The sequence below is a fragment of the Festucalex cinctus genome, chromosome 14 (genome assembly GCF_051991245.1).
Source record: "Festucalex cinctus isolate MCC-2025b chromosome 14, RoL_Fcin_1.0, whole genome shotgun sequence".
Classification (NCBI taxonomy): domain Eukaryota; kingdom Metazoa; phylum Chordata; class Actinopteri; order Syngnathiformes; family Syngnathidae; genus Festucalex; species Festucalex cinctus.
Genome location: NC_135424.1, coordinates 4,219,248 through 4,244,930, shown reverse-complemented (window position 1 = coordinate 4,244,930; position 25,683 = coordinate 4,219,248). Strand labels below are relative to the sequence as shown.

General features: G+C 37.2%; 1 protein-coding gene across 1 annotated transcript; it reads right to left on the bottom strand.

Annotated features, from left to right (window-relative positions):
* Positions 1 to 6,085: 6,085 nt before the first annotated feature.
* Positions 6,086 to 25,228, bottom strand: zranb1b (zinc finger, RAN-binding domain containing 1b). Its single transcript, XM_077495280.1, has 10 exons — positions 24,881 to 25,228; positions 21,600 to 22,602; positions 17,152 to 17,339; positions 15,691 to 15,844; positions 14,616 to 14,687; positions 12,887 to 13,085; positions 11,254 to 11,374; positions 10,999 to 11,128; positions 9,503 to 9,732; positions 6,086 to 8,359 (listed from the first exon to the last, which is right to left on the bottom strand). The coding sequence occupies exons 2-10, from the start codon at positions 22,519 to 22,521 to the stop codon at positions 8,141 to 8,143; spliced, it is 2,235 nt and encodes a 744-aa protein (XP_077351406.1). The 5' UTR covers positions 22,522 to 22,602; positions 24,881 to 25,228; the 3' UTR covers positions 6,086 to 8,140.
* Positions 25,229 to 25,683: the final 455 nt, after the last annotated feature.

Below are 25,683 nucleotides of genomic sequence, written 5' to 3'. Positions count from 1 at the left end.
AAAAAAAAAAAAGCCTTACTATACATGGTCGTTTAAAAAAAAAAAAAGCCTTATATGGTCGTTTCAAAATATGCCTTAGTATACATGGTCGTTTAAAAAAAAAAATGCCTTAGTATTCTACATGGTCGTTTTAAAAAAAGAAATAGTCATATGGTCTTAAAAAAAAAAAAAAAAGCCTTACTATATATGGTCATTTAAAAAAAGAAATAGTCATATGGTCTTTAAAAAAAAAGCCTTACTATACATGGTCGTTTAAAAAAAAAGCCTTAGTATACATGGTCATTAAAAAAAAAAAAAAAAAAAAAACCTTACTATACATGGTCATTTAATGAATAAAAAAATAAAAAAATAAAAAAGCCTTACCATACATGGTCGTTTAAAAAAAAAAATAAAAAATCATGGTCTTGGAAAAAAAAAAAAAAGTCTTACTATACATGGTCGTTTAAAAAAAAAAAAAAAGCCTTTATGGTCGTTTAAAAAAAATGCCTTAGTATACATGGTCATTAAAAAGTTGGAAAAAAAAAGAGCCTTACTATACATGGTCGATTAAAAAAAAAAAAAAAAAAAAAAAAAGCCTTATATGGTCGTTTAAAAAAAATGCCTTAGTATACATGGTCATTAAAAAAAAAAAAAAAAAAAAAAAACCTTACTATACATGGTCGTTTAAAAAAAAAAAAAAAAAAAAGCCTTACTATACATGGTCGTTTTAAAAAAAAGAAATAGTCATATGGTCTTTAAAAAAAAAAAAGCCTTACTATACATGGTCGTTAAAAAAAAAAGAAAAAAAAAGCCTTATATGGTCGTTTAAAAAAAATGCCTTAGTATACATGGTCGTTTAAAAAAAATAAATAAATAATAGTCATGGTCTTAAAAAAAAAAAGCCTTACTATACATGGTCGTTTAAAAAAAAGAAATAGTCATAAGGTCTTAAAAAAAAAGCCTTACTATACATGGTCGTTTAAAAAAAAAAAAAGCCTTATATGGTCGTTTAAAAATATGCCTTAGTATACATGGTCGTTTAAAAAAAAAATGCCTTAGTATTCTACATGGTCGTTTTAAAAAAAGAAATAGTCATATGGTCTTAAAAAAAAAAAAAAAAGCCTTACTATATATGGTCATTTAAAAAAAGAAATAGTCATATGGTCTTTAAAAAAAAAAGAAAAAAAAAGCCTTATATGGTCGTTTAAAAACAATGCCTTAGTATACATGGTCGTTTAAAAAAAAAAAAAAAGCCTTACTATACATGGTCGTTTTAAAAAAAGAAATAGTCATATGGTCTTAAAAAATAAATAAATAAATAAAATAAGCCTTACTATACATGGTCGTTAAAAAAAAAAAAAAAAAAAAAAAGCCTTACTATACATGGTCGTTAAAAAAAAAAAAAAATAGTCATGGTCTTAAAAAAAAAAGCCTTACTATACATGGTCGTTTTTTTTTTTTTTTTTTTTTTTAAAGCCATGGTCGTTTAAAAAAACAAAAAACAAAAAACAACAACAAAAAAAACTTACTATACATGGTCGTTTAAAAAAAAAAATAGTGTAAAAAAAAAAAAGAGCCTTACTATACATGGTCCTTTCAAAAAAAAAAAAAAAAAAAGCCTTACTATACATGGCTTTTTAAATTAGGTCCCATTTTTTATAGTCTTTGGTATGACCCCGCCGAGGGATTGAACCCACGACCTCCCAGTCTAAGGGTGGACACTCTACCACTAGACCACTGAGCTGATAAACTATCCATGGTCTATACATGGTCGTTTAAAAAAAAAAAAAAAGCCTTACATGGTCATTAAAAAAAAAACGCCTTAGTATACATTGTCGTTTAAAAAAAAAAAAAAAAAAGCCTTACTATACATGGTCGTTTAAAAAAAGAAAGAAAAAAAAGCCTTATATGGTCGTTTAAAAAAAATGCCTTACTATACATGGTCATTAAAAAAAAAAGCCTTACTATACATGGTCGTTTAAAAAAAAAAAAAAAGGCTCACTATACATGGTCGTTTAAAAAAAAATAGTCATATGGTCTTAACAAAAAAAAAGCCTTACTATACATGGTCGTTTAAAAAAAGAAAGAAAAAAAAGCCTTATATGGTCGTTTAAAAAAAATGCCTTACTATACATGGTCGTTTAAAAAAAACAAAAAAACACTTACTATACATGGTCGTTTAAAAAAAAAATAGTGTAAAAAAAAAAGAGCCTTACTATACATGGTAGTTTAAAAAAATAAAATAAAAAAGCCTGACTATACATTTAAAAAAATAAAAAAATAAAAAATGCCTTACTATACATGGTCGTTTTGAAAAAAAAAAAGGCTTACTATACATGGTCGTTTAAAAAAAAAAAAAAAAAGCCTTATATGGTCGTTTAAAAAAAATGCCTTAGTATACATTGTCGTTTAAAAAAAGCAAAAAAAAAAGGCTTACTATACATGGTCGTTTAAAAAAAAAAAAAAAAGCCTTACTATACATGGCCTTTTAAATTGGGTCCCATTTTTTATAGTCTTTGGTATGACCGGGGATTGAACCCACAACCTCCCAGTCTCAGGGTGGACACTCTACCACTAGACCACTGAGCTGGTAAAATATACATGGTCTATACATGGTGGTTTAAAAAAAAAAAAAAAAAAAAAAAAAAAAAGCCTTAATATACATGGTCGTTAAAAAAAAAAAAAAAAAAAAAAGCCTTACTATACATGGTCATTTAATGAATAAAAAAATAAAAAAATAAAAAAATAAAAAAGCCTTACCATACATGGTCGTTTAAAAAAAAATAAATAAATCATGGTCTTGGAAAAAAAAAAAAAGTCTTACTATACATGGTCGTTTAAAAAAAAAAAAAAAGCCTTTATGGTCGTTTAAAAAAAATGCCTTAGTATACATGGTCATTTAAAAAAAAAAAAAAAAAAGCCTTACTATACATGGTCGTTTAAAAAAAAAAAAGCCTTATATGGTCGTTTCAAAATATGCCTTAGTATACATGGTCGTTTAAAAAAAAAAATGCCTTAGTATTCTACATGGTCGTTTTAAAAAAAGAAATAGTCATATGGTCTTAAAAAAAAAAAAAAAAGCCTTACTATATATGGTCATTTAAAAAAAGAAATAGTCATATGGTCTTTAAAAAAAAAGCCTTACTATACATGGTCGTTTAAAAAAAAAGCCTTAGTATACATGGTCATTAAAAAAAAAAAAAAAAAAAAAACCTTACTATACATGGTCATTTAATGAATAAAAAAATAAAAAAATAAAAAAGCCTTACCATACATGGTCGTTTAAAAAAAAAAATAAAAAATCATGGTCTTGGAAAAAAAAAAAAAAGTCTTACTATACATGGTCGTTTAAAAAAAAAAAAAAAGCCTTTATGGTCGTTTAAAAAAAATGCCTTAGTATACATGGTCATTAAAAAGTTGGAAAAAAAAAGAGCCTTACTATACATGGTCGATTAAAAAAAAAAAAAAAAAAAAAAAAAGCCTTATATGGTCGTTTAAAAAAAATGCCTTAGTATACATGGTCATTTAAAAAAAAAAAAAAAGCCTTACTATACATGGTCGTTTAAAAAAAAAAAAAAGTGAAAAAAAAAGAGCCTTATATGGTCGTTTAAAAAAAATGCCTTAGTATACATTGTCGTTTAAAAAAAGAAAAAAAAGCCTTACTATACATTGTCGTTTTAAAAAAAGAAATAGTCATATGGTCTTAAAAAAAAAAAAAAAAAAAAAAGCCTGACTATACATGGTCATTAAAAAAAATAAATAAATCCTTATATGGTCGTTTAAAAAAATGCCTTAGTATACATGGTCGTTTAAAAAAAATAAATAAATAATAGTCATGGTCTTAAAAAAAAAAGCCTTACTATACATGGTCGTTTAAAAAAAAGAAATAGTCATAAGGTCTTAAAAAAAAAGCCTTACTATACATGGTCGTTTAAAAAAAAGAAATAGTCATAAGGTCTTAAAAAAAAAGCCTTACTATACATGGTCGTTTAAAAAAAAAAAAAGCCTTATATGGTCGTTTAAAAATATGCCTTAGTATACATGGTCGTTTAAAAAAAAAAATGCCTTAGTATTCTACATGGTCGTTTTAAAAAAAAGAAATAGTCATATGGTCTTAAAAAAAAAAAAAAAAGCCTTACTATATATGGTCATTTAAAAAAAGAAATAGTCATATGGTCTTTAAAAAAAAAGCCTTACTATACATGGTCGTTTAAAAAAAATGCCTTAGTATACATGGTCATTAAAAAAAAAAAAAAAAAAAAAAAACCTTACTATACATGGTCGTTTAAAAAAAAAAAAAAAAAAAAGCCTTACTATACATGGTCGTTTTAAAAAAAAGAAATAGTCATATGGTCTTTAAAAAAAAAAAAGCCTTACTATACATGGTCGTTAAAAAAAAAAGAAAAAAAAAGCCTTATATGGTCGTTTAAAAAAAATGCCTTAGTATACATGGTCGTTTAAAAAAAATAAATAAATAATAGTCATGGTCTTAAAAAAAAAAAGCCTTACTATACATGGTCGTTTAAAAAAAAGAAATAGTCATAAGGTCTTAAAAAAAAAGCCTTACTATACATGGTCGTTTAAAAAAAAAAAAAGCCTTATATGGTCGTTTAAAAATATGCCTTAGTATACATGGTCGTTTAAAAAAAAAAATGCCTTAGTATTCTACATGGTCGTTTTAAAAAAAGAAATAGTCATATGGTCTTAAAAAAAAAAAAAAAAGCCTTACTATATATGGTCATTTAAAAAAAGAAATAGTCATATGGTCTTTAAAAAAAAAAGAAAAAAAAAGCCTTATATGGTCGTTTAAAAACAATGCCTTAGTATACATGGTCGTTTAAAAAAAAAAAAAAAAGCCTTACTATACATGGTCGTTTTAAAAAAAGAAATAGTCATATGGTCTTAAAAAATAAATAAATAAATAAAATAAGCCTTACTATACATGGTCGTTAAAAAAAAAAAAAAAAAAAAAAAGCCTTACTATACATGGTCGTTAAAAAAAAAAAAAAAATAGTCATGGTCTTAAAAAAAAAAGCCTTACTATACATGGTCGTTTTTTTTTTTTTTTTTTTTTTAAAGCCATGGTCGTTTAAAAAAACAAAAAACAACAACAAAAAAAACTTACTATACATGGTCGTTTAAAAAAAAAAATAGTGTAAAAAAAAAAAGAGCCTTACTATACATGGTCCTTTCAAAAAAAAAAAAAAAAAAAGCCTTACTATACATGGCTTTTTAAATTAGGTCCCATTTTTTATAGTCTTTGGTATGACCCCGCCGAGGGATTGAACCCACGACCTCCCAGTCTAAGGGTGGACACTCTACCACTAGACCACTGAGCTGATAAACTATCCATGGTCTATACATGGTCGTTTAAAAAAAAAAAAAAAGCCTTACATGGTCATTAAAAAAAAAACGCCTTAGTATACATTGTCGTTTAAAAAAAAAAAAAAAAAAGCCTTACTATACATGGTCGTTTAATGGATAAATAAATAAAAATAAATAAATTAATTTAAAAAAAACCCTTACTATACATGGTCGTTTAAAAAAAAAATTGCCTTAGTATACATGGTCATTTAAAAAAACAAAAACAAAAAGCCTTACTATACATGGTCCTTAAAATAAATAAATAAAAATAATTACATTTAAAAAGTATTTTCAATATTTTAATTACGAGCAAAATAGAATAAAATTGAGCCTATTCTCCATGGCTGAATTAATTTAACTGTCATTAAAACATTGTTTTTTGCAAACATCAAATCAAAGGTTCTACAAATCAAATAAAAAAAAAAGTTTTAATTAAAACAATAAATAAGTCCGCACAAAATTATCATAAAGTAAAATAAAAAAAAACCCACTACCGTTAATTCTGGATGTTACCTGAATATTTTACAAGTCAAAAGTTCATTAACCAACTCAAAACGTTTAATTTTATGTAGTTCCTCAAACTTCCACAAGAGGGCGCTAGACATCCTGCCCAGTCAAGTCAGTTCAAACAGTCATCTCATTTAATATAGGAATAAGCATTCAAAAATAAATAAATAAACCAAGTTAACAGTTGAAACATTGAAAAATGTTTTTATTTTTTGGTAGTTGTTTTTTTGCTCACTTGTTTTTGTGTGTGTGTGTGTTACACTGTTGCATGTATGTATGGTGACATGAGGCCTAAAAAACAGAAACAAAAATTAAAAAAATATCCACAAACCAACTATTGCATTAATACCAAGCAACACACCACAGGTGGACGTTCCAAAACGAGGGGAAAAAAAAACACACAAAAAAAGTGGAGAAAACCGTAATAAGTGAATTCCCCGTCTGCTTTGGTTTCTGATGTCGCTGCCATGACGACCACACAAACGAGGTGAGCGAGGGTGACCTGGAGAGGCTAAAGAGCTGAAGTAATGCGACGTGAAATGAAAAATGAGGAAAAACAAGCACCAGGTTGTAGACGTCCCCCTTGAGGTAACTTACTGAAAAATGTGAAACCACCGGTAAACTCGACGTCGTCGTGTCACTTCTCTCCCACCCCTTCCCCACAAAAAACAAAAAAAAAAGCAGAAAAATATACAGATTATGAGCTTCCAAATACAATCATAATAAATATATCGACTAAAAAGAAAAGCAAACTTCTTTAGTGTGAGTCCACTTATTAAAGGGAACGTCTCCCTCCCTTTTTTTTTTTTTTCCAAGAGCTTCCTTGACCTCAAGTGATCAAATTCATGTCGAAATGTTGTCATAAATGTGCAGTGCTTCATTCGAACTTCTAAACACGAGAATGGCTTTGTCCATTTTTTTTTTCTTTCACATTTTCCAAACTCCAAATAGGAAATAATGTGCTTGATTTTGTACTCAACACATCAATCAATGCTGGTAGAGTTCATCTTCGAATATACACGTCGTTATCTTTTCAACAACTTCAGGCATCATTATGTGAAAAGCCCTTTGAGCAATCATTCCATTGTCGTCAGATCCAGCTTAAATTCCAGCTACTAGTATGTGCTTTGTCCTCACTAGTACAACAATTGTGTTCCCCCAAACTACTTCTAGTGGCCGACTAGTACATCCTGCACATCAAGGTTAACAAATAAATGTACAGTTAACCTGCTTAGTGCCCTTTTCCCTCACAAGTTAGACAACTCAGTGCACTAGTAGACTAACTGCACTACTAGCACCAGTTTAGGCCTACTAGAACGCAAAAAAAAAAAAAAAAAATCATCAGCGTTATATAGCATTTTTCTGGAGACGCACTAATAAGTGACTCTGCTGCACTAGTAACACAATAAGGCCACACTAGTAGTGTCATGCACTAGTAGCTTTCTAGACCCAATAGTAGCACCAGAATGGTCGGTAGTGCCTCAATATATGTAGTGTGCAGAAATATTTGTAGTGGGGAAAAAAAAAAGTCATCTACTAGTGTTGAATCGTCTTACTAGTGAAGACATAGCACGTACTAGTACCCGGATTGAGGCTGGATATCAAATAAATGCTCAAACGGCTTTATGCCAGATGTGGCACTAAGAATGGAAAAAAACCAACCCCAAAACAAAATAAAAAAACATTACAACAGTTGTTCAACTAGTGCACTGAACTGTCTTCCGATGGAAGACAAAATGGATACTAGCGCATGGACCATAAACGGAGGGTTATTTTATATTACATATTTCTCTTTAAGGTTGAACTTGAAGGCCAAAAAGTGGATCTAGCAGTGGATAAAATGTAACTAGTAAGTATTTTTCTAGTGCGCTGAATTGTCTTCGGAGTAAGAGCAAAAATCGTACTAGTAGAGGGACCTTACGCTGGATCTCAAGGAATAAATACGACTAAATGCTTCAACGGCTTTGGGCCAAAAGTTGTTACCGGTAGTAAGAAAAAATGTGATGCTCAAACTCAAAAAGTTTATTAAGACACAGTTGTTCTACTAGCAGTTTGCTAAATGTTCTCACGAGTGACGCCAAAACGAATGTAACTAGTGCACGTAGCCGACGGATATGGGCTAAATGCTCGAAGGGCTTTCCATCCATGCATTTACATGTGACAATTCCGCTTGCGACAACAAATGAAAAAGGTGGATTTGAATTTGTAAACCGTTTTGTGTGTTTTTTTTACATTTCTTGCGCGAGTCACAGTTTGTCCCGAAGTCCCAAGCGAGCGAGCGATGGAACGCTCACTCGTCGTCGTCGTCGTCGTCCTCCTCGCCGTCGGAGAGCGCGGCGCAGGCCCGTATCTGCCGGTATCCGTCCAGCCACTTCTCCACCATCTGCGTGACCAGCGGGTGGTTGCGCCGGCGCGAGCTCTTCTGGAGGGCCACCAGCACGCCGCCGTCCGTCACGCAGCAGTCCAGCCACGAGCGCAGCAGCTTCTCCTGCTGCTCCTCGTTGCCCATCTGACAAAAACAAAACACGCGGCAACGACGTCGGGTTACTTTTGAGGCGGGCCGACTTAAATTGCAACAGAAAATATTGCAACAGCTAAGAACTTGCTAATTGTGGGAATGCTGCAGCATTCCCACTTATGTTATTGTGATTTTTATTCTCCATACGTGCAACAACTCCCACATAATACTTCCAATTTACATTGTTCAAATTTAAACTAGGTTCAAAAATTGACGCCTGCCGGGGAATATATCGTCATAATTTCTTAACTCATTTGCTCCCAAAGACGTATTTATACGTTTTTTTAAATGTTTTTTTTTTTCATGCTAGAGCATACAGAAGGCTTTGATGCAGCCTCTAAACTGAAGAAAACGCTTGAAGCAATGGTAGTTATTACAAAAAAAGCCAGCAGGTGGCAGCAGAGTATAAGAGATCAAACAGAGCCATGTTGCAAAAAACTCTTTTCCCCACCGTTTTAAACAAAATTGTGATGAAACTTAGCTATATTCTAATGCCAATTGCTGCAAAACGGAAACAGAAATGTACTTTTTTTCCTGATGAAAGAAGAGATGCTAATTTTTCTTTTGGTAGATTCCATGTTTTATAGCAATAGAATACAAATACTCTGTGGGCCTTGCAAAAGCAGTCAAAATCCAGTAAAGGGGTTTGCATCAGTGAAAATGGGTGGGAGTGAATGAGTTAATTTACTTCATAAGCATTCCTCATGCATTCAAAATCTTAACATTCAGCTATCAGCATTCCCACGCAATTTCTACAAAAATTGCACTTAGTATTCAATAGCTAGTTTACATACGATTCATTTTTATAATAATACATTTAAATGAATTCATACATTTTTATTAAAAAAAAAAGAAAAAAAAGAATGAAAAACAACTAGAAATTGTGTGTTTTGAAATGCTAATGGAAACGATGTGAATCCATTATGTTCAATTTCCCATTGGGAATGAATGGGTAATTTTTGGTTGAAAAAGTTTCATTTTGGGAAACCAAATTTTTGAAATGAGAAAAAAATAGCCTCTAAGGTGTGACATTTTGGAATATGTTGAAATTGGAACGATGCGGATCGGATGTCAAAAATAACAGAAAAAAAGTCAGTAATGTTTTCAGCATCCCCACAAACGAACGCAACTTACTTCCTGCGCGGAGAGGAAGTGGATGTGCAGCAGCTTGCGGTCGCTGTCGACGAGCGGCAGGAAGGTGACGGTGACGTCGTCGTCCGTGTTGAGGTTGGCGCCGGCGCCGCGATTGTCGAAGCCGTCGTTCTCCATGGCCACCAGGGCCGAGAAGTGGCCGCGCGTGTAGCCCAGCGCGATGGGGCTCTTCCAGCAGAAGCTCTGCTCCCACAGCAGAGGCAAGTAAACGCCTGGCAACAAAACAAAACGCGCATCACACGTGGAAACAAGTTCACGCGGGAAAAGCGTCTTGACACGTTCACAACTCAACTGCTTGGCGGATGCGAAATCCGGATCAGATTTGGCTTTGACATGATCCGTTCTCAACATGCAAATATTTCACCACATCATATTGCAGCGGTTAAAAGTCGTGTTTTTTTTTTTTTTTTTATTAGAAAATAAAATAATATTTAATGATTATTCCCCCTTTTTTAATTATTTAAGTTTATATTTTTAGGCTCAGTCCTTTTTTTTCAATTTTTATTACATTTCCCCTTTAACTGTTTCACTTTATTCTTTAAGTAATTTTAAAGATTAACATTTTTCCCTATTATTATTATTATTAGTATTATTATTATAACATATTTATTACAAATTAATTAAAGGGCGATTCCTTATTATTCTCATTCTAATCATTTTAATGTAATATTTTAAAGTTAATTTCTAACAAGAATATATATTTTACAAAGTCCCATATTTGTTTCAAATTTTCAATTATAATTTTTTTTTTAATTTATCCCATTACAAATGGGATCAAACTTTTCTATTATTTATTCTATGTATATTTACTTATTGTTTGCCCATTGATATTTATATAATTTATTATTTAAATAGTAATTTATTTTGGAAAGTAACTATCAAGCACTTAAAAGCTTAATTTTTTTTTTCATTTTAGTTACAGATAATTGAAATGTGTATTAAAAGTATTTTCTAATTTCTTAAATTGTGACTTAAATATATATTTAAAAGTCGTGTTTTTTAAAAAATATTTTTTTTTGTTTTTCTTAATTAGAAAATAAGGCAATATTTAATGAATTATTCACCCTTTTTTTTTTTTTAATCATTTAAGTTTATAATTTTAGGCATTTCATTTTTTTTTTACATTTTTATTAAATTTCCCCTTTTACTGTTTTCTACTGGTTACCTGAGCCCCTTGTGATGTCATTTTGAGTCGACAGCAAGTTGCAAAATGTGTTTTTAAAGGTACTAATTGTACATGAAAAATAATGAAAAAAAATCAAATTTATTATAGGCAGAATATTAATGTTTGACTGCCAAAAAATGGCTAAATAAGTAAAGTATCCCTTTAAATAACATTGTACTTGTTTTTTGGTGTACTGTACTAAAGTTTAACACGATTACTGAAGAATTTGTCCACTAACGACAAGCAGGCCTAGTGCCACTAGAGGGCGCTTGCTCACTTGACCCAACTTTGAGAACGACAGCGGCTCTCTCACCTTGAAAGCGAGTGAACCCAAGCGTTTCCCCACGGAAACTTTTGTAGTATTTGACTCCGTAGACGATGATGGGCCTCCGAAGTATGTGCGCAAGAACAAAAATGTGAGTCTGCTCCAAGCTGGATCCCGGCTGGGGGGGCGGGAAAGACGACACAAAGAAAAGTCGACTTGTTTACAGACAACAACTGAAGACGGCCAAACGCTAAACCAACTTGTGCGGATTGGCAACTGTGACGACGGGCTCGTTATCGGCACCTGACTGGCCAGCGAGAGGATGAAGGCCCAGTCTTCCTGCCACTGCTCCTCCCGCAGGGAAAAGTGCAGGCCGAAACTTTGCGAATACCACGACTCCCACTCCTTCCAACGCGTGTAGAACCTGCGACAACAAAATACATTCGCGATTTTTCCTTAGTTTGTTTTTATTTCAATTTGACTTTTTTTTTTTTTTTTTAATCCAGTTCATCTTAATGACTTTTTAAGAGCAGGTTTGTTAGTTTTTAACATTTAAAAATGCTTTGTTTTAGTTTAATTTCACGAGTTGGAGTATTAGTTTCACTTTTTTTTTACAGACTACTTGTCGAATGCAACATAAAAAAGGTCACTATTGTGTAATTAAAACAAGTACACTACAAATCGTACACCATTTGATGAAGTAAATTCATTTCTTTAAAATGACTAGAAAATGATGCTTCTTAAAATTAGCCTGTTTATGGCATTTCAGATTGTATGATAGCATCAAGCTAGTAGACTTAGATTCGGCTCGATTTGTTTATTTCTCAAACACTTTGGTTTCGCTTCCATAATTAAGAAGTAGCTGCTCGCCTTATCACAATCCCCTGGCTCCGCCCCTCGTCATCATGGCAACAAAAACAACACTCGTAATTGGCCCAAGTATATTTGACTGCCTCAGCAGGCCCGGCCTGCTTCGATTGGGCTGATTTGGCAACACATCTTCACAAAATGTGGTGAAGTTATAATAAAACACTTCTTTTTGAATTGTGCAAAAAAAAAAGAAAAAAAGACTTTATGCTAATATTGGTTATTATTGTTATATTATTAGTATTGTTATTGACAAGGAAAAAGTATATGCAGAGGGTACACTGTTCAATTCGTTCACTATTAATAATTCTAATAACCTTTGTTATTATTAATCAAGACATATTAGCTGTATATTAGCATTTTTTTTAATACTATGCATACCTACTACAGTACTAACCAATGTTAAACTTGATCTGTTTATATTTCTTCCTCTTCCTTCATGAACATGTGTAAATGTGTAGCTAATGACTGGGTGAATCACTGCAAAACTTTATTTTTGTTGCTCTAATGTGTTTGTTACTTTATGTGTTTTGTATATTTTGTCTTCCCATATGTACTTTTATAATCAGTTTTTTTTCCCCGTTTTTTTTTTAAATATACCGGTACGTTTGAAAAGAAAAATAAATAAATAAATCTCATCAGTCATCTATAATTGGTTGCGCACGCTTTCCATTTGGATCAATATGCCAGTCAGCAGGGGGTCGCGTTGCACATTTTTCAAAGTCAAGCTTTGTGTTGAAGTGTAAAACACATGCAATGCGAGGGGTCCCGTTTCAGCGGCCGCCCGTCCTTGAAGCCTTCACACCAGCTCCAGTGTGCCGTGCGCTGCCAGGGAAGGACGACACTACAGTGCCCTGGTCCACCTTAAGGTTCTTGGACTACAGCTGGAGCGTGTGCTACTTTGCAGTACTTCAATAGTCGATGTTGATTTGGTATTAGAACTTAGAGCTTCGCATTTAGCCACATGCAGGACGTTCATAGGCGACTGAAACTACTTTTGATTTCAATATTAGAAAGGTGGCACCATTCGCACACTGTTGGAAGCAAACGGGTGTTTTTCGCTCCTCACCAGTGCGAGCAGTCGTGCAGGCTGTCGTGGAGCGTCTTGCGCAGGACCGAGTCCTTGTCGTAGATGCCCCACGTGGCCTGCAGCACCGAGTCCAGCAGGCAGTCCCCGGCCGTGCGGTTCCACAAGGCGTACAGCCGACTGTCCAGACGGGTCGCCAGCTCCAGCGACCAGTTGATGATGGGCGACTCCTCCTCCAGCTCTGGAGATCGCGGAGGGTCAGAAAAATTCATGTGAACATAACTGCTGTGGTATCGATTGATTTGGTCACACACACACAAAACAAAAACAGAAAAAGTGATGAGTTTGACACCTCTAAAAAATATATATATATATTTTTTCCATAGTTTCATAGCTTGTTCTGGACATTTTGTTTTCAACATATTTCAGCGTTTTATTTGTTCAGTTAAAAAATATATTTTTCATTGTATTACTCTTTGTGAATATATTATTTTTCCGCATTTTATGTATATTTTAGTTATTTATTTTTCATTATGTTCAGATTTTTTTTTACCATTTTGTATAATTATTTTCATACTAATTGTTTGTTTGCATATTTGTAAAATTCATTACTTGCTCCTGCATTTTTGTTCATATTATTATTGTTTCTGCTTTATTATGTTTTTCTTTTCTTTTTTTAAATTATCATTTAATTATTTTTTGTATTGCTTTGTTTTACATTTTTAGTGAATACTTTTCCATAGTTTCATAGCTTGTTCTGGACATTTTGTTTTCAACATAATTCAGCGTTTTAAATAGTTTTATTTGTTCAGTTTAAAAAAATATTTTGTATAATTATTTTCATACTAATTGGTTGTTTGTTTGCATATTTGTAAAATTCATTATTTGCTCCTGCATTTTTTTTCACATTATTATTTCTGCTTTATTATGCGTTTTTTTCATTTTTTTTTTCATAATTGTAAATTGGATTAGTTCAAAATCCCCTTTAACTCGATATTTGGCCAGCCAGGGTATGAATCACTGTGGTTTTATTACACTTAAAAAAAATACAATAAAATAAGTAAATAATAATAAAAATAATCCAGTTATATATATGACAACAGAAATGAGATGATACTTGGTACATGGCGGAACGGACATGTGACCTGTTGGGAAGACAACAAGCCCCTCGTGTCAACGTGCCCCCTTTTGAAGCACGCCAGGCCAAATGTATTTAATAGCCGACCTTCCTCAGTGTGTCATTGAAGGAAGCACCTAACAGGAATCTGCATTTGGTGCATCACAGTGAAACTTTGTGAGCGGGGGCGGCGCAGAAAGTCGTCGAGCGGTTTACTCGGCCACGTGATCAGATTTAAATCTTAATCTGTTAATCTAAAAAAAAAAAAAGACGCTGGTCTTTTCTGCCCAAATTTCTGTCAAAAGTGAAGCCCCAAATGCTTATTATGTGATCATTGTAGCATCCAGGTGACACAATTGCTGCCTTTTATGTATGCGTGTCCACTAAAAGAAATGCAGCAAATTGGTCGGCTGTGTGTGGATTGGCGAAAAGTGTCCGGCAGGGTGACGATCAAGGGAGACAGAGCCCACTTTTGGCAAGGGAGGACGCGCGGGTAATAAACCGCTGCAAATACTTGGCGTGCTTCCCTTGGAGGATGAGCGAATGTGTGTGGGGACCAGCGTCAACTTGGATCTGGTTTAACTCCCTCAAACAAGCAATTTGGGCACTGCACTCACTGCTGTAATACTGCAGCGCAATGAGGAAATTGTTTACCTTTTTGCACGTCTCGGTCCAAAACCTCGTCAAAGAGTTTCTCCTGAACGGCTGGGGGCAAATCCTCAATATCTGAAACAAATACAGAAAAAATAAAAATAAAAGATCTTGTTTAACCATATTTTTTAACCATATTTTCTCTCTCTTTTTTTTATTTTTTTTTTACAAATTTATATTTAAATAGATATTTGACTCAATGAGCCTTTTAAGTAATAAAAAGTTAATATTTTGTCTAGAATTAATTTGATAGTCATTATTTTTCATGTACAATTGATACCTTTTAAAAAAAAAAAAAAAAAAAAAAAATCAGCTTTCTGTCGACTGAAGATGACATCACCTATGCTGAAGAAGTAGGTAACGACCAAACCTAGAAAACAGGTGAGCAATGCCAATGACTGGCCGTTACTTACTTCCTCAGCACAGGTGATGTCATCTTCAGGCGACAGCAAGTGAAAACATTTGTTTTATAGGTATTAATTGTACATGAAAAATAATGACGTTATCAAATTTATTGCTAAAAATAGCTCAATGAGTCAAGTATCCCTTTAATAAAAAAAAAAAAGGCATTGCACCAGGCTTTCTATTCTATTTTACACTATTGATGTCGAGCAGCTATGTTGACATTTCTCCAACATGACTGAAATGCTTCTGCTCAGGCCAGCCATCATCTTTTTGTTGTGTCCACAATAACGTCCGTCTTTCTGTCTGTGCTCGGGGGGGGGGATCTCGTCAACACAGTGGCCAATTCTTCCGCTCGAAGACAAACGAACGCATTGACTGCGTGCGGCCCAAACAGTGCAACTCTCTGCTGGTGGCCGCCGGCCAAGGTCGCCATTGTCCCGCGCACACGGCACCGTCAATCCTTGGCCCAGGCTAGCACACTAAACTGAACAGAGCTGAAAATAAATTTGATATAAAGCCCCTAAATATAGATTTTTTTTTGGTTCTATGTTGTACAAGAGCAATACGTCAGACGTGAATGAACTGTGTCTTCTCGGTTAGCGTTCACAACAAACAAAGGGACGGAGAGGCACATGAACGCACGGCTAACTGCCCGTTAGCATGCTGCGCAGACCTGCAGGCAACGTGAAGGTGACCAGGTCAGTGAGGAAGTAGCAGGTGAAGTCGCCCTTGCGCTGGTGGAGGGAGGCGGCCACCTCGCGGCGGATCTGCTCCGTCAGCTCGGGACACACCATCGCCGGGATGCACTTGGCGGCCTGTTGGGACACCTGCGGAGGAACGAGAAAGATATTTTTTTTTTTCAGTTTGCTATTCAATATTTTTAATTGAGTAATTCTACTGATTATTCCATTGATTAATCAGATAAAAATGTATCTATTTTGTGCACTTGGGATGACCGTTCCCGACATGCCCTTTTGAGAGTGCATGGCTTTAAAAGGCGGGGCCTAATCTGGTGAGTGACGTGGGGGTCAATAAATGAGACTGTCCAGTTGGCTGGTTATGAACTGGCTAACCCGACAGAACGGTCTTTTGACTGGACTCCCTCAAAACAGCATTAAACAGCCGCAGCTCATTCAGAAATGCTGCAGCTCGGGACAAAAAGAGATCAGAGCATGTTACTCCAGTTCAAAAGACGTTACAGTGGCTCAAAGTCGTGCAGAATCCATTTTAAAATGATGCTATTGGTGTACAAATCAATGAATAGCTTACAGAGAAATGCTCATGGAATAGAAACCAAGAAGGTTGGTCTGAGGTCTTGCAGAATTGAGTCAATTAGCAGAGCCCACGTTTCCAAACAAACACGGTGAAGCAGCCTTTAGCTGTTATGCTGCCAATAGGCGTGAAGTCAGCCCAAAGTGTGAATCCTTTTAAATCCAGCTAAAAACTACACTTTTTTGGCCGTACAAGCAATTTTAATCAAGTTTACAAAATCTTTTGGACTGTACCATTTTTTTTTTTTTTAGTAATTATGGTAAACTATCTTTTATCCTTATTATTTTTGTGTTGTACTTTTAAATACATTTTTTTTTATCTTGGTTTTTTCTTGGAATTTATTAACATGAATTTACATGTATTCTCATATATCTATGAAAGACCTGACTTATTGCACTTTAAGACAATTCATAATCTTTAGAATTTATATTTACAATTATTGAATTACAATTATGAAATTAACTCATCCTCGCTTGATGTCAATGTTGCTTTCATTAATAAAATAAATTATTTAACAAGTTACTGCCTCCACAAAATTCAATTTGGAATTGAATGTTTGTGGAGTTTTTATCCTTGATATTTAAGAAGAATTTATGTTCCATAATGAATCAATATTGGATTACATTCAATTGAATCGGAAAAAAAAAAAAAAAACTCGCTGACCCGCTTTGACAGCAAATTGGGCCAGTGAGCGAGAGCGCGGGGAGGCGAGGTGCGCGCCGACAGATAATCTGGGATAACCGTGCCGTCACAAAGCAAGCTGCTGCGCGCGCCTCAGGCACGAACACGCAAAGCCGCGGCGGCGATTTCCCAGCGCGTTTTGTGACACGCGACGGGCGGCGCCGCTCCGTTCTGCGCTGACCTCGGTGAGCAGCACGGCCAGCATGTCCTGCCTCTGGAAGCGGATGGCGAGGTGCACCAGCGTGAAGCCCACGTCGAAGGCCGACGGACGGTTGAGCAGGTGCACCTCGTCCGACGACAGCTGCCTGGCGATGTCGCCCCCCGACGTCTTGTAGGCCTCCACCGCCGCCAGGTCGCCTTCCACCACGCCTGTGTGGCGAAAGATGGCGCGAGTATGTTAGTCAAGATGGAGGAACGAAAACGCTAAAATAAAAAATATAGAAATAAAAGCGAAAATAAAAACAGATATGAAAAACATATCTATAGTATATTTTTATATAATAGAGGAAATTAAAATGGCGCGAGTACGTTAGTCAATATGGAGGAACGAAAATGCTGAAATAAAAAATATATAAATAAAAGTGAAATTAAAAATGGATACAAAAAAAATAATATTTATATAAGATAATATATTTATAAAATAGAGGAAATTAAGAAGGCACAAGTACGTTAGTCAATATGGAGGAACGACAATGGTAAAATAAAAATTAAAAACAAAAAAAATCATGTTCGTATATTTATATAATATAGAAATTAATATGGCGATAGTCAATATGGAGGAATGAAAACGCTAAAATAAAACAATATATAAATAAAAGTGAAAATAAAAACAGATATAAAAAAAGCATATTTATATAATATATTATTATTATTATTATATTATTATTATTTACATTATATTATTTTATATATATATATATATATATATATATATATATATATATATAATAATAATTATTATTATTATTATTAATATGACTTTAGTCAATATGGAGGAATGGAAACGCTTAAAATAAAAAAAATATAAAAATAAAAGTGAAAATAAAAACAGATCACATTTATATAATACATTTATATAATAGAATACATTAGAAGGAAAATGCTAAAATAAAAATTATATGATAAGCGTAATTTCTGATTGAAAAAAAAACAAACAAACTCAAAAGTGCAAATTATGTATACTCCATGCATCTTGTATGCCGCATATTACAGCGTCCTCTTGGCAGCACTGTAAACACCGCGTCACTTTTTTTGTTCTCATGTCAACACACAACATCACTTGTGTGCGAGTGCGACGCGGAGTGGGCGGAAGGACTCGCCGTGCCATGTGGAGCCGGGCTAGCGCTGCGAGCGACGAGCGACGAGGAGACGAGAGGCAGCACAAAATCAGAGCAATGTGACAAGAAGAGAGGGTCACAAAACAGCACGGTGGCGTGGGCGTGCCCGCGGCCCAGCCGCTGGCCCTGCGCTCGCACATCCTGCAAGACAACATGGCGCTCGCCTCGGGACACGTGTAGCAGAGAATGTCGAGCAATTTTACATCTGTGATTGGCAATCCTGTGACTGTCTGAACGCAGACATGAGTCAGTCACGCGGGCGACTGCCAGGTTCCTCCCATCACAAAAATTATGGCTGCAACTAACCATTATTTTTAATTTATCTGTTCATTATTATTTGTTTGCTTAAACTGATTCATCTGATCTGAAGTTTTCATTTTCATCCCTTTGTTGAAAAACTGGACCATATTTCAAATCGACTGCAGAATAAGCGATGTGCGCATCTCGAAATCAAGGTGCATTATGGGTAGTTTTTGGCTAGGCGAAACTACCAAACGGTCATTGAAAATGAATTGGATCCAATGGAATCAGCTCTGATAGAAACGTTTCAACCACTGGAAAGTTGCTGTTTTTTATTAACATGCATAGCATGTGGTTTACTGACATCGGTGAAGTTTAAAGTGTACAGTTACGCAAAGATTGTCACCACTCTAATCTTCGCCATTCAAATTGATAGGGTAGTTGGTCGTCTCGTTTTTTTCCCCCGCGCATGCGCAGACTTAATGCGTACATGACTTGTATATACACAGACATAAATTGATGATTCGGTGACTGGTTTGGTCCGTAGCATCCATCAGAAAATTCGGGGGGAATCAGCTAGCGGATGCTTGAAAATGTCATACTTTGAAAACACACAAAGATAATAAACATAACGAACGTCTGCTTTCACTACTAATCAGAGAATATTCACTGTTAAGAGGCTAAAATGGAGACGATTTGGACAATTTGACGTTACACAATCAAATATAGTTGTTGATTAATTTGCTGGTGACATTATTTTATAGTAACAGTGCAGAAAATGCAAACAAAAATGGAATATGATTCTTGGTTTGGGTCGTCTCGTAACGTCAGAAAACAGGCAAAATTGTCGATCATTGGTTTCCAAAGCTAATGTTTGTAAATGTCTTATTTTGAAAAACTACAGAAATCTCGTAATATTTACCGTTGACAGGCTGAACTTCCAAGGATTTGGACAATTTTAAGTGTAGGTCCCAAAATGATTAATCAATTATTAAAATATTTATCAATTAATTTGATAATAAATTAATCATTGCACACTTCTAATCCACACAGTATGGCAAAGAAACCAGGCAGTGAAAAGGGAGTAGTTTGCAAGAATGTATGCAAATGAATTTTAATTTATGCTTTGATTTGATGTTTTATGCTTTTGATTTTCTAAAAAAAATACTAATTACCAAGGATTTCAAAGTGACATTATGACAGCCAGTATAAAGCGCACTTTATCATCGCGCAGTGAAATGTGGATGGCGCGTTTGTCACGCGATGAGTGATGTCAAGTCGTTATCAGGTGGTCAATAATGCAGGCTGAAAGTCATGACTGTTGCTCAAGACGTATGTATTTCTGACCGCGGCGCTACTTGTCACTCTATTTTTAAAGCGACAGGTCCCTTTGGAAGCCGGCTGTGCGCGCGCACAACGCGCATGTGTCACGCTTAACCTCCTCCCTAGCAACAGAGGACAAATTCATGTGACGGATTGTCTGCAGCACAATCGGGCTGTTGTGTGACCTCTTTACAAGTCGACGTCCACTTGGCCTGAAAGCGTCCATCATCTCTCTACTAATGGACGGTCAACGGAACATGAAGGAGAACTTCGAGTGTTGCAATATAGTGGCATGAGATGGAAATGGGGAAAAAAAAAAACGAAAGAAAAATAGTTTTCCTTAGAATGTTCATCCTCCCACTTCCCACTCAGCAGTCGGCAGTACAGTGTGGGTGGCCGGACACTCGCCGCTTGTGCAGTCCAGTTACACTCACTGGCTGTTATCACGAAACAAAAAAGACAAATGATCAAATCGGGACAGGGGCTATGTAAACCAGCTTGCTGTGAGCAGAATAAACGTATGACGTTTCTGAACATTTATTTGACTTTTTCACCAAACAAAGGAACAAATAAGGTAAACCGGTCATATACCGACTTGTTCCGACTTCAATACTATACTTTTTAAAGGGGAAGTCAACCTTAAACATTTCTTGACAAGAACATGTTATATGTCACCTCACATGACACTAAATATTATATTTGTGGAATATGAGTTATGAAGCAAAATCCAGCCATTTTTATCCATCTCAGGGGGCGGCCATTTTGGCACTTGCTGTCGACTGAAGATGACATCACAGTTGCTCAGGGCTCAGGCGACGACCAATCACAGCTCACCCGTTTTCTAAAGCTGAGCAGTGATTGGTTGTTACTTGAGACTTGAGCAACTGTGATGTCATTTTCACTTGCACTGTAAGATGTAAAATGGCCGCCTTCTGATATTGATAAAAACGGATGGATTTTGCTGCTTAACTCAAATTCCACTGAATTTACTAGAATACCATATTTAGACTATTAATGTTTTTAAGAGGACGCTCAAGACTCACCATCTTTTTTCCCCATTTTATTTATTTATTTATCTATTTTTTATTAGATTGTCTTTTAGCTTTGTTTTTATCTTTTATTGTTTTTTTTGTTTTTTTATAGTGTTGAACTGTTTTCTTTTAGTGTTTAAATGTTTTTATTTGGTAGTTACTAAGTTTTCCGCGCCGGTGTTTCCTCATGGGGGAGCCTCCACACTGGGAGGGATGGCTGGTCCTCCTGCGGGCGGGTGGTCGCCCCGGGGGCCCCTTGGCCCCGGGGAGCTGTGGCTCGCTTCAGTCTGTGTGAAGCGGGCTGTGGCGAATCTGGCCCGGCAGCTCTCTGGGATGACATTGCTCCCTGAGGTGGTTGGCCGTCATCCCTCTCAGTGTGGATGAGCTCCTCCAGGGTGCCTTTCCTCACAGGGTTATTCTGTGCCCCATATTGTGGTTTGCGTGTGTGATCATGGGGATATGGAGGAGGGGTTCTTTTTATTGTATTATGGATGTTTTAATTGTTTAGCACCTTGAGCTGCATTTGAATGAATGAAATGTGCTATATAAATAAAGTTTGATTTGATTAGTGGGGCTGCAATGAACATATTGTGAAAAACAAACAAACGGGTTTGACTTCAACAGGGTTGAAAGACTGAAATAAATTGAGTTTTTGTGCTGCATTCTAATTTGTTGTGATGTAAATACTTGGAACTCACCAACACAGGCGTTGAGGAAGAGCCAGTCCGTCCTCCTCATTCTGTTCTTAATCTGCTTCAGCTTTTTGAAATCCACCTCCAGCTCCTCTTTACTCCCAACGCCGGCCCCCGACGCCACCTCGATCCTCTGAAAGTCCATGTTGACCTCCGACTCGCGTTTGGAGGAAGGCGGCGACCTCCTCTGGCTGGTGCTGCAGCCCCCGACCAGACCCGCCACGCCGCCGACCCCCTGGCCGCCCGCCACGCCCCGCCTACCGCCCCCATCGGCGTCGATGAACTTGGACGACGGCTGCTGCCTCTCGGGCTCCGACGCCAGTTGGATGGGCTCGGCCAGCAGGCCGTGAGCGGGCCGCGGGTGGTCGCACACCACGCACTTGGGCGCCTTGGACCAGTTCTCGTAAGTGCAGGCGGCGCAGGTCCAATGCTGGGCGTGCGTGTTGAGCCGATTGCGGTCGTTGTATTCCTCGCAGGGGTCGGTGGCGGAGGAGGGCGAGGGGCGGCACCCGGAGCCCGAGGTCTGGGGCGACTCGGTGGGGCTGCGCGGCTGCCCCTGTTGGCCGGCATGCTGCTGCTGTTGCGCGTGCTGCCGGTGACACAGGCACTGGGTGCAGCGGATGGCGCGGGGCCAGTTCAGGTAGGTGCACATGTGACAGGACCACTTGCTACTGGCCTCGGGGGCGTCGGCCGCACGGACGCGGGGCCGCGCGCTGGAGTCGGGGCAGATGAGCAGAGAGGAGCTGCCCTGCGTGGGGCTGTTGCCGAGGCCGGCGGGGTCCAAGGCCGGTGCGCTCTTGAAGGGCTCCTCGGTGATGATGGCGCCGGCGCTGGGCCGCTGCGCGCGGCACATGGTGCACTTGATGGCCGACGGCCAGTTCTCGTAGGTGCAGTATTCGCAGGCCCACTTGGCGACCAGCTCGGTCATCGTCGCGCCCGCGCCGAGGAGGCTCGCTGCCGTTCGGTGGGGTGCTCAGCTCGGCGGGTCCACTCTGCAGGAAACTGGGCACTGCAAACAAAGATACGTGGAATAATTCACGAGGGACTGACAGCACAAGTCGTTACTCGTCGAGTACTTGAGTACCAAAACCTTTAGCATCGGTACTTTTGAAATAAAGTTAACAAAATTGTTAAAGAATTTTCTTCTGATTCAGATGATGTGTTGATGTGTCTCACTGCCGCTGTATAGCGCCAACTACTGCCGAGGAGGGATGTAACGATATCATCACGATACAATATTATCACGATACGATAATTATCACAATATATAAAAAACACAATATTGTGCTTTTGCACATTACAGCAATGCATGTAAACAATCTAAAACCTCTAATAACACTTTTGAGGCACGCACTTGCTAATGCAAGCACCTTCATCTGACCATTAGCGTGGATTTTCATATCAGGGCCAAAACATGACTTGTGAAAATTAAACTGTACTAAAAAAAATTGACACCAGAGGGTGCTAGAACTGCACAAATGGAAATCAACCTGACTTTTTTTTAAACAGATGTGCTGCTTTTAATATTGTGACATGACGAGGATAAATTGTGGCAGTTTTAATATTGCGATATCACAATATTGCCGTTATCGTTACTTACTCAAGGTCAGACTATTGTCAACTTCCATGAGAATCCAATACCTTAAAATAAGACTGGTAGCAACCTGATAATGATATTGATACATTACCATTTGCCAATTTCTACGTTTCAGTTTTCATATCCATTTATTTCAACACCACTTGTCCTAATTCGGGCAAGAGGGCCCTGGATTGGTCACGTGTCAATCACAGGGGACATACAGAGACAGACAACCATTGACTCCCATTCATACTATCACGATTGAGTGGAAACGAAACCCACAAAGTCACGCAAGTGAACCACTACATTATGAGTGACTATGAGCAATTCAATTTCTTGAATGGCAAATCAAGCAATGCAAACATTAAAATGCATGAGGCTGAAAACATCGCTACTAGCATTTCCAGTTACATGTACATCAAAAGGTGAGTAGTTTTTTTTTCATGGCGAGGTTGGTGTACAATTTGCAGCGGGGAAAACCAGATTATCACGTTAATCAAGGGGCAAGTAGTTTCAGTGTCAGCGTCAGGGCACATCCGGGAGGGGGCATAAGGTCAGCGCGAGGGGCCTCTTTCTGCTGCTCAGTAAACATGCACAGCACTAAGTGGTAAAAACATGTTCAACAAGGGTAAAAAATACACGGTATAGCTTTACAAGATCTTAAACAGCAAATTTAGGTACATAAACAGTATGTTTTTGTTTTCTATTGATTCTTTTTATCTTTATTCCACGGATAGTGTCTTAATTCTTAAAGACCTATATTTAAAAAAACAAGTTTGACACAAAAAAGGGTGCACTGTGAATGGGGCAGTGAGTGTACAATGTGGAGTGGGGGATCTTCTATAATCTGCTCCACAGAGTACCGGTATCGCTTGTTTAATCTCTACTAATGCACATCTGCACAATACAAAAAGGGTGCCTGGTGCACACTGGATTTACTCGTACATAGTTGATCTTTCTGTGGAAGTATTTGATGCCGCACAACACAGCAATGCTCAATAACAATCCGGGATGGTAACCCAACGCCGACCATAAACACATACAGTAAAAGTTAATTTATAGACAGAGAGCAAGAGTGGCCTACAGTACCATGGAGGAGGCTGGTAACAAGAGAAGGGGGGCGAATGAAAGCAGACACCCAGCAGGGTAGACGCGTGACCGCATAGACACTTAACCCACACATTGAAATTTAATTCGGCGCAAAGCCTATTAAAGACAAATTAAAAAAGGGGGGAATAATCCATAGCGCATGCGCGTTGCTTACATTCGGGCTGGGACGTTTTGTTTACACGGTGAGAAATTCATCACGTGAACGCGACAAAACGCACCGCGGGCGCCTTGTTTGGTTGTTGATGATTTTTTTTTTTTAAAGCATCCCACAACAACAATCTGACTCGCCCCACTTTTTTCCAAAGGTGCGACGTTCTTGTTTGACAGGTTCACAGGTGACGCGCTAATCGTTTCGTGCTCAAATCCAGCTACGAAAGGCGCTTTGATGTCAGCCAACGCGTCAACAACTTTCCCGAACGACTCAAATATCGCGAGAATTGTGACATTGCGTTACAAACTCGACGAGATTTGACAGCCTGCCAGATAAGTAATTACAGAGCAAGCTAGCCGCCCGCGCGCTGCTAACACCGATGGATTATGTTTTGTTACGCTTCGACGGCGGAAGCTGTCAAGTAGAACACAACGAGAAGCCCCTTACCTCGTTTCAGTCGCCGTGGAGATCCCCACTCCCTGCCGAAGCCACTCGGGCTTCTCTCACGTAGCCGACACTAGCCCCATATTGACTTGACTGGATGGCGGAGGTCCATATAAGCCACAGGGCGAGAGCCTCCACCCACTCTCTCGAGCCCCGTCCCTCCTCGGTTATCCGCGTTGGACTCTTCAAATCATCTTGATCCCCTTTCGCCGAGGAGATGGGCTTTTAATGGCGGCACAGAGTGTGGGGGAGGAAGCGAGCGAGGCAAGGGCTAAAAACACACTAGCGAGAGAAGTATGGAAGCCCTCTCTGGGCCGTGTTACACAGTGGGGAGGCAGGACCGGGGATTTACTACCTGAATCTGCCGCGCGCTGTGATTGGCCGATTTCCGTGCATCCTCTCGCGTCGGCCAATCAGAATTGATGTACCTCATTGTTCATGTTAAAGGCATACGTCAGAGCAAAACAGAACACTTCAATGTCATCCGAAATAACAGCAGCAGTCGCAAATTGACTAATTTTCCCCACCGAATCGGCGGACTGGTTTATATAACAGCAAATTCACATACATATATATATATTTTTTAAATCACATGCTTGGTTATTTGTGTATATATATTTTGTTGTTGCGGGAATAGCAATTAACCACGTGGTATCGGCTCCAAAGGGATGATGTCATCGTGAAAATACTGCAAGCAGCCTGCAGTAATGTATGGCAGCTTCAATGTCAGACCGACGCGAAAACACTGGGATGAGATTAAATGTTTTCTCAAATGTTATGATTATCAATTGCATATATGGATGCAA